General features: G+C 37.0%; 1 protein-coding gene across 1 annotated transcript; it reads left to right on the top strand.

Annotated features, from left to right (window-relative positions):
• On the top strand, positions 1-6,989 carry LOC136202174 (transmembrane 9 superfamily member 7-like). Its single transcript, XM_065992676.1, has 7 exons — positions 1-316; positions 419-583; positions 675-784; positions 908-1,016; positions 1,103-1,215; positions 5,536-5,674; positions 5,761-6,989. Exons 1-7 carry the CDS (start codon positions 173-175, stop codon positions 6,916-6,918), a joined length of 1,938 nt encoding a protein of 645 aa, XP_065848748.1. The 5' UTR covers positions 1-172; the 3' UTR covers positions 6,919-6,989.
• The last annotated feature ends 3,507 nt before the right edge of the window (positions 6,990-10,496 follow it).

The raw sequence follows: 10,496 nt of genomic DNA, 5'->3' as shown, positions 1-10,496 counted from the left end.
AAAAAAAGTGCCGTCGCGCCAGAAATGAGGCGGGAGCTTCGAAAACGTCGTTGCTAAAAAGTTTTCATAAGATTACAAATCAAGTCTATGTCAAATGACACTATGACTATGGTGCAACTCTACGCTTCCTTCTCCATTTTTCATTTCCATTTCAGCTGATTTTGAATTGAGAATGGCGATTTCTATTTGGCTTCAATCCTCTGCTATGGCTTCCCTCTCATCCTTTCTTTCAATTTTCGCTGTTCTATCTCTGCTCTTACCTTCTGCTGTTAATTCTTTCTATCTCCCTGGAGTTGCCCCTCGCGATTTTCAGACGGTATCTTCTTCTTTTTTTCCATTAATGTTCATAAACACCATTAATTGTTCTTCTTTTGTGCATTCTTCTTTATTGTTTTTGTATTTTGGGCGGAAATTGCAGGGAGATCCTCTATCCGTGAAGGTGAACAAGCTTACATCTACCAAGACTCAGCTTCCTTATGACTTCTATTTCCTTGATTATTGTAAGCCATCACAAATCATGAATAGCGCAGAAAATCTCGGTGAAGTTCTTCGAGGAGATCGTATTGAGAATTCTGTCTACTCTGTGAGTCTCTTCTCTTTCATCCAATAATATTCACTACTACTACTTTACCTATTTGCTTTTCCGTTTTTATAAAATAAAAAAATCATGCCAGTTTGAAATGAGGAAGGAGAAGTTCTGTCAAGTCGCCTGTCGGTTAAGATTAGATGCTGAATCTGCAGGGAGTTTCAAGGAGAAGATTCATGATGAATATCGTGTTAATATGTGAGAGAATTTGTTTATTAAGTTAATGTTAATCATATTTGATTCTTTTCTGAATTTACTTTGTTGTTGTGTTATTATTATAATCATTACTTTTTTTTTTTTTTTGTTGTTGTTGAATACCAGGATTTTGGATAACCTTCCAGTTGCGGTTATTGGTCAACTTGCAGATGGAAGTAAAACATACATTTATGAGCATGGATTTCGAGTTGGATTCACAGTTTTTGACCCTATAGTATGTTTTACATGTTTGTCATTCATCTTTCTTGTTGCTTTCTCTTGGTTGACGTACTTATAATTAAGTTCTAACTTCTGTTACAGAGCCGAGAAGAGGAACATTTTATTCATAATCACTTGAGCTTCAAGGTCAAGTATCATGAGGATCCTGAGACTGATTCTGCTCGCATTGTTGGTTTTGAAGTTACTCCGATCAGGTATTGTGCTGGGATCTGATCTAAAACCCATTTCTCTTGTAGTCTTATCTCTTTGACATTCTTACTTTTGTTTTCTATATTAAACAATTGAGTCCTCCCCTTGTTTGGGGAGGTTAATCGAAAAGTTAATGGAAGGTAAAATTATGAGGTAATCTTGTTTGGAAGCTTCTTGTTGGGAGTAAACGAAGGTTGAAGAGAGTTAATCGTTTTTGCTCTCCTTAACTCTTAACTTCTAAAACGGGGGTTAATAGGCGTAATATAAAATAGTATTTTAACTTTAATTTACATTCTAATTTACATTCCATCAACTCCCAATCAAGACTAAATTTAACCTTGATTTCCATAACTTATCTTTCCATTCCATTATCAAATGATCAGTAACTCAATTTCCATTCCATTATCAAATGATCAATAACTCAACTTATTACTGATTTAGGTAAGTAGCTGACCCTGCATTTTGTATTTTATACCCTAAATCAGATACAATATCCGAGTGGGGAAATGTTATGGGTTAACTGTTTGTGAAAAGTACAAAGAGAGAATTAAGTCCGTTGAAATGTTTCCTTATAAACTGTTCATAGTTGGAATAGGGTTGTACTGTAGCAACCAATTTGCATATTTCATCTGTTACAAATGACATCATTTGGAATTTGAAATCGTTGTATACAAAAAATCATTTTGAGTATAGAATTTTAGCATTGCTGCATTTGATTAACTTAATGAAGAGTGTATCAGTATTTCCCTGATGAATTTTCATTAGGACTAGAACCAAAAGATAAAGATTTTTTCTTAGTTACTGAGACCACTATGTAACTCCGCCTGTGAGGGTCACTTGGTGGCCTTTACAGCCGGTCCCAAACCCGGACAAAGGAGGAGGGTTGCGGTAGGTTTGTGGCGGCCAGCGTAAAACTTAGCCACATCTTATGACATGAACCATAATATAAATACCGTTGGGGCGTTCCCTACTCAGCGACGCGCTGCACTTCCTAGACCCGGGTGTAGTGATAAATGTGCAAGGGTTGCTAGGTCGTCGCCCCGAAGCGACGCGCCACCCCAGGACCCGGGGGTGGTGTCAAATATGCAAGGGTTGCGGATAAATAAGCTAGTCCACGGTAATGGTAGGGGTAGGGGTAAGGGTAGTAGGTTACGCTTTGGGACATGGAACATAGGTTCTTTGACAGGAAGATTAGCTGAAATTGTAGATGTTATGAAGAGGAGGAGAATAAATATATTATGCCTACAAGAAACCAAGTGGGTTGGAGCCAAGGCTAGAGAGATAGCTCCTTGGGGTTATAAGCTTTGGTACTCAGGAAAGGATAAGGGTAGAAATGGAGTAGGTATTCTTATTGATAGGGAGTATATTGATGAGGTAGTAGCGGTGTCTAGGAAGAGCGATAGAATTATGAGTGTTAAGCTAGTGATAGGGGATGAGGTTGTGAATGTCATTAGTGCATATGCGCCACAAATAGGATTAGATGTGTCTATAAGACAAGCTTTTTGGGATGACTTAGAGGAAGTGGTGCAACAGGTTCCTAGGGATGAAAAAATGGTACTAGGGGGTGATCTCAATGGACACGTGGGTTCTAGGCGAGATGGGTTTGAGAGTGTTCATGGAGGGTATGGCTTTGGAGATAAGAATGAAGCAGGAAATGATATTTTGGAATTCGCATCAGCCTATGACTTGAGTATCATGAACACATGGTTTATGAAGAGAACATCCCACTTAGTGACTTATCGGAGTGGCGGTAATGCGAGCCAAATTGACTTCTTCTTAGTAAGGAGTGCTTGGAGAAAGAGTTATATTGATTGTAAGGTGATCCCTGGTGAGAGTACGACAACCCAACATAGAGTAATGGTGCTAGATTTTCGAAGTAGGAAATGTATAAGAAAACAAACACCTCAAGTAGAGACTAAGATTAAGTGGTGGAAATTGCAAGGGGAGAATCAACAAAAATTTGTGGATGAGATGACCAAAAAAGATATTTGGACTTGCAATATGGATTCAGATATAGATTCGATATGGAATAAGATGGAGCATAGTATAAGGGAAGTAGCGAAGGAAGTTCTAGGGGAATCTAAAGGTAGCATGCCACCGGGTAAGGACACATCTTGGTGGACAGAAGAAGTACGACAAGCAGTAAAGAGTAAGAGAGAATCCTATAAACTATTGGGGAAATGTAGGAGTGACGAGAACTACGAAAAATACAAAGAGGCTAAAAGGGAAGTAAAGAAGGTCATACGAGATGCTAGAGCAAAGGTGAATCGGGATCTGTATACAAGATTGGATACGAAAGAAGGGGAAAGAGACATATATAGAATTGCTCGGATGAGAGATAGGAAGACGCGAGATCTCGGAAAAGTTAAATGTGTGAAGGATGTGGACCAGAAAGTCCTAGTTGGAGATAAGGATATCAAGGAACGATGGAGGTCCTATTTTGATGACTTATTTAATGGAGATCGCCAACAAGATGTTGGAGATATAAGTATCCATCACGATATGATAAATCATGAATGCCTGCGGAGAATTCAAAAGGGTGAAGTCAAAATGACATTAAGTAAGATGAAGTTGAAGAAAGCAGTAGGACCTGATGGCATCCCTATTGAGATTTGGAGATGTTTGGGAGAAAGAGGAATCGAATGGTTGACGACGTTCTTCAACAAAATTTGGAGAAACAATAAGATGCCATCAGAATGGAGGAAAAGTACCTTAATCCCTTTGTATAAGAACAAAGGCGATGTCCAAGATTGTGCCAACCATCGGGGAATCAAATTAATGAGTCACACTATGAAACTTTGGGAGCGAGTGATTGAACAAAGGCTAAGGAGGACGGTGAAGATCTCGGAAAACCAGTTTGGCTTTATGTCGGGAAGATCAACTATGGAAGCCATCCATCTAATGAGACAATTAATGGAGCACTATCGAAATAAGAAGAAAGACTTGCATATGGTTTTCATTGACTTGGAGAAAGCATATGATAAGGTACCAAGGGAAGTACTTTGGTGGGCCTTGACAAGGAAAGACATTTCGCGGAAATATATTGACATCATAAAGGACATGTATGAGGGAGTATGCACGAGTGTACGTACTAGTGTTGGGAAGACTGAAGAGTTTCCTATTACGATTGGAGTGCATCAAGGTTCCGCACTAAGCCCATTTCTTTTTGCCATCGTTATGGATGAACTAACAAGTTCACTTCAAGATGGTATACCATGGTGCATGCTGTTTGCAGATGATATTGTGTTGGTTGATGAGACGAAAGAAGGAGTGGAGATGAAGTTGGAACTATGGAGGCAAACTCTAGAATCTAGAGGCTTTAAGTTGAGTCGAAGTAAGACAGAATATTTGGAGTGTAAGTTTAGCGACCGTAGGAGTAGGGAGGCAGGGACAATCACCCTAGATGGGAGAGTTGTTCAGGCCTCGGATTGCTTCCGGTATTTAGGATCTATTATCCAAACGGATGGAGAAGTAGATGGAGATGTTGCTCATAGGATTAAAGCTGGTTGGTCGAAGTGGAAGAGTGCTACGGGTTTCCTTTGTGATCCCGGCATGCCTAATAGATTGAAGGGAAAATTCTACCGGACGGCAATTAGACCAGCATTGTTATATGGTACGGAGTGTTGGGCAGTGAAACACTGCCACATCCATAAGATGTCGGTGGCGGAGATGCGTATGTTGAGATGGATGTGTGGTCACACGAGAAAGGACCGGGTGCGTAATGAAATAATTAGGACAAAAGTAGGGATCACATCTATTGACAATAAAATGAGAGAAAACCGACTAAGGTGGTTTGGCCATGTGAGACGTAGAGCGCTTAATGCGCCGGTTAGGAGAACCGAAGAGTGGCAAAGGGATGTAGTGGTGAGGGGTAGGGGAAGACCTAAGCAAACTTGGAGGAGGGTGATCGAGAGTGATATGAGTTTATTGGGAATTGAGGAAAATATGGTAGTGGATAGGACGGAGTGGAGGGAGCGAATCTGTGTCGCTGACACGACTTGATTTTCACGGTTTTATATGATGGTTCATGTTAGCCGACCCCGAATCATTTCGGGACTAAGGCTTTGTTGTTGTTGTACTGAGACCACTCTGCAGAGAAAACAGTATGTTGATGATGTATTCCAATTATGAACTCCACTTCTGAGTTTTGCATTCTTAATTATTACCTATTAACTAACTACTATTTTAGTTATACCAAGGTATTTTAAGTACCTAGGCTGCAATTGATTTTCTACATCACTTCTGAGAGCACCTATTCTCTTTTATAAGATGTTTGGGTGATACCCTTAATCAACTCCCAGCCTTCTTACCTTCTTCTTCAACAGCATAAATCATTTCTACAAGGATTGGAATGGGAACAATACTCAGTTGGAAACATGCAGTGTCAAAATCCAAGATACTGCTGCTCGACAACAGATTGCTATTGGTGAAGAGGTTGTGTTTTCATATGATGTCTCTTTTCAGGCAAGTATTCTATTCTATTGCTTAGTCTTGGACTTGTCTTTGTTTCCCCCCACTATATAATCCTTACTTCCCTATCCTCACTGCAGTCCAGTAAAATCAAATGGGCGTCCCGCTGGGACACATATCTCCTTATGAATGACAATCAGATCCATTGGTTCTCCATTATCAACTCTGTAATTACTGTCCTATTCCTTTCGGGCATGGTTGCCATGATTGTGATGAAGACAGTCCACAAAGACATTACAAACTACAATCAGTTGGACACTCAGGACGAGGCTTTAGAAGAAACGGGCTGGAAATTAGTACACGGGGATGTTTTCCGGCCACCTCCTAATTATGGACTATTTTGTGTACATGTTGGAACTGGCATCCAAGTTTTTGGAATGATCCTTGTTACAATGATTTTCGCATTGCTCGGTTTCCTTTCACCAGCAAACCGCGGAGGCCTAATGACAGTCATGGTCCTTCTGTGGGTTTTCATGGGCTCATTAGCAGGATACTCCTCAGCTCGTCTATATAAAATGTTCAACGGCACACATTGGAAAAAACTTACCTTCAAAACAGCTTTCATGTTCCCTGGTATACTCTTTACCATATTCTTTCTACTAAATGCACTAATTTGGGGTGAGAAATCTTCTGGTGCTGTTCCTTTTGGTACAATGTTTACCTTAGTACTCCTATGGTTTGGTATATCAGTACCATTAGTTTTCATAGGCAGTTACATCGGTTTCAAAAACTCAACAATTGAAAATCCAGTTAAAACCAACAAAATCCCAAGACAGATACCAACTAAACCATGGCATATGAAACCGTTAATCGCGATTCTCACAGGAGGAATACTTCCATTTGGTGCAGTATTCGTTGAATTATACTTCATCTTGACATCTATATGGCTAAACCAGTTCTATTACTTGTTCGGTTTCGTGTTTATAGTGTTTGTGATTCTAATCATCACTTGTGCAGAGATAACAATAGTAATGTGCTACTTACAACTATGCAGTGAAGATTATGAGTGGTGGTGGAGAGCTTACTTCACTGCTGGTTCATCTGCTCTCTACCTGTTTTTATACTCCATCTTCTATTTCTTCACTAGCCTGGAAATTACAAAGCTGGTATCTGCTATTCTTTACTTTGGTTATATGTTAATTGGATCATACACATTCTTTGTCTTGACTGGATCAACTGGTTTTTATGCATGTTTCTGGTTTGTAAGAAATATATACTCCTCTCTCAAGATTGATTAGATGTGGATGAGATACTAGGAGTAGTTGAAGTAAGCATCTAAATTAAAATAATGGCTTAGTCTATGTAATTCTGTTTCATGAGAGCTTGTCATTGTGATTTAAAATTGTAGTTATTGTTATTTGTGAAATTCAATTGTAGGTAATAATACTATTTTGGACTGATTTTGATGTTCTATTTATTCTTTGTGCAGTATAGCATAGTCTAATTTCACTTCGTTCATGAAACTTTTGATATAAAACTTGTTAATTTCAATCATCTAATCCTAAAACTTTTTTTAAGGTTACAATCTAATCTTAAAATATTTGCTACTTTTCAATAAGATAGTTAAATACGAAATTTGATCCTGGCGTGTTTGAGGAAGTATAATATACCCTAACATAAGAAATGGTTAAATTTTATTCTTAGGTTCCGTTTGGTACGTTGTAATGGGTGTTGTAATGAAATGATCGTTACAATGGAGGTTCATTACCGTATTTGGTTAGTCATTTTATTTTTGTTATAATGGAATCATAAATACATCACTGAATTTTTCTTTGCAAATTTATGCAATGAGCATTACAAATAAAATAGACATGAAACCCAATTACGATTAATCCTTGTATTTTTATTACTAGTGGCGAAATACAAAAAAATATGAAACATAGAAAAACATGAAAAAACCGAAAACGAGAAAAAAGTACAAAAAAAAAACGAAAAAAACGTGGAAATAGAAAAATGGAAAAAACATGAAAAATGAGAAAAACGAAAAAGAAAAAAATGAGGAAAACAACATGAAAAAGCGAAAAACGGGAAAAAACATGAAAACATGAAAAAAAGGAAAACCGAAAAATATGAAAAACGAAAACAAACAATAAAACATGAAAATTGCATCTAACTAAATAAACATATATATTGTAATGATGATTGCACTTTGTCAATTTTATTAAAATTTATTAAAATCAAGCATTGTAATAGAATCATTATTTCATTTTATTACGAATTTGATTACATTACAATATTGATTACATTATATCACAACATACCAAACGAACCTTTAATGTTCTCATTGTGATAACGGTACATTAATGTTGATAAATATTGGACACAATAGGCAAATTGCAGCAAAATGCAAAGAGTATTTCTTATTTGAGACAGAAGCAACAATGGCTTTAAATAACCTTACAAAACATAACGAGGCTAAAAAAAAGGCTAACGTTTCTCAAATCAGAGATAACGTGATTACATGGACAGAGATGATAACAAACTCCTAAAAACTAGGGAACCTCAACAAACTCAACAAATGCAAGACTTATTCAAAAACCACGTGAGTTAACAAAACTCTCCCCTAAACTAAACTTGCTTACAGCAAGTTAGTTTATACCCAAGCTGCTTCGAACACCAAGTGCTTCTCTAAGCTTCTCAAACTGATCGAGCTTTAAAGGTTTTGTCATGATATCTGCAACTTGGTCATTCGTGCCACAATATTCCATTTTAATTGACCCATCATTTACAAGATTTCTTAAAAAATGAAATCTTACATCAATATGTTTGCTTCTCCCATGAAGCATTGGATTCTTTGCAAGTTTAATAGTAGAATAATTGTCACAGAGAACCTTCACAGAGTCACTTTGTGTACCTTCAATTTGTTTCAGAATTCTCTGCATCAAGACACATTGACACGCACATGAGGCAACAACGATATATTCTGCTTCTGTAGTTGACAGACTCACTACATGTTGTTTCTTTGATGCCCAAGCTACAGCTCCTCCACTTAATACGAAGACATATCCTGATGTACTCTTTCGACCATCTATATCACTAGCATAATCACTGTCTATATATGCCATTTACTCAGTTGTACAGCCTCGTTTGTAAACAATGCCAAAATCAGCAGTATTGTGAATCTATCTCAAGATTCTCTTAGCTACTAACATATGTATCTCCATGAGTTTTGACATAAATCTGCTTATGAGACATACATTGTACATCAAATCTGGTCTTGTGACAGTCATATATAGCAAGCTTCCTACGATCTGCTTGAACACGGTTCCATTTACTTGAGTGCCTTCCTCCTCATTTGATAGTTTGTTTCCTGGAACGATTGGATTTCTGACTCCATTGCACCCTTTCATCCCGAATTTTTCAAGCATTTCACCGACATATTTCTTCTGGCTGATGAAAATGCCATTTACTCCTTAATGAACTTCCACTCCCAAGAAATACTTCATTTCTCCTAGATCAGTCATCTCGAACTCATTCTTCATAAAGTTTTTGAAATTTTGTATCATAATCAAATCATTGCCTGTAAAAACAAGATCATCAACATAGAGGCTTATAATTAGAATCTTTTTGTTCTCCTGATTTACAAACAAGGTAGGATCACAGCAGCTTCTTTCGAACCCTTCTTTGATGAAGTATCCTTCAATTCTACTAAACCACGCCCTTGGAGCTTGTTTTAAGCCGTAAAGAGCTTTGTTTAGTTTGTATACTTTGTTCTCCTCTCCCTTAACTTCATAGACTTGTGGCTGAGCGATGTTTTTTTTGGTTTTTCTACGTTGGAAACAAATTTTTAGGGGAATTTCCAAATTGGTTCATCATATGGTTCATAAAATTCTCTCCCAACTCTTTACCGAGAATATAGGGTAAAATGGTGGATTCATTCGACGTCAGCAACGCCAATGAAGTAGTGTGCATTATTCAAGCGAGAGATCTCCCAAACATCAACAACAATTGCAAACATCATAATTTTTTAGAAATAAGAGTTAGTTAATCAACTTATTATCCTCAGGTAAATCAGAAGCAGAAATGACATATATTCTTTCAAAGGCGTGTTCAGACGATGGAACTCCTCTCGAGTCATGTCATTTTCAAGATTCTTAAAATCCTTTTGCAAATATTGTCATGTAAATAATGTTTGAATCAGTGATGTACAAATAAAAAAAATAATAAGATGTAGAGTAAAAAGGTCTTGCTAGACTGAAAACCCTCAAGGGCAGTTTAGGCAAATTTATAAAGTAAATGATTATATTTACAAGTACCCACTTATCGAAAGAAGACAGCAGGTTCCACATTATGAATTCCTATATCCGAAAGATGACAGACAGAACATTATCTCTAAGATAAGGTGTTCAGATTCTCAAAAGATAATATATTCATCCATGATTTGACAACTCAACAAAAGATAAGGCTCTTCATTAGCACGATTAAACTCCATTTCATCTATAAAGGAAAGTTTTCATTTTTCATGCGGAAGTAAAGCTCACACAACTTAACAATCTTCAAATAAATAGAAAACAGAAAAATCCTTATTATAATATTTATTTTCTAATTATACCATGCATATGTTTATCTCTTCCTTGTTATATATAAATCACTCACAAAGTATTTTATTAACAACTGAATTTGTTTAAAGTGATTTTTTTTATTATTTTCATAAACTTGCTTATTGACCTAAAAACCCGGAACATATGGTATTTCGCTGGGAAAAACAATTTTTCCAAATCTTCCCTAATAACTATTGGTTGATCCAATAAATAGTCTTCACACACCTAAAGGCAGTAACATGTGATATTTTCACTCGGCGTTCGCTAGGCCTTTT

Source organism: Euphorbia lathyris, chromosome 8 (assembly GCF_963576675.1).
Source record: "Euphorbia lathyris chromosome 8, ddEupLath1.1, whole genome shotgun sequence".
NCBI lineage: Eukaryota > Viridiplantae > Streptophyta > Magnoliopsida > Malpighiales > Euphorbiaceae > Euphorbia > Euphorbia lathyris.
Note: the sequence above shows the minus strand (reverse complement) of the source record. Positions and strands in the feature narration are given on the sequence as shown.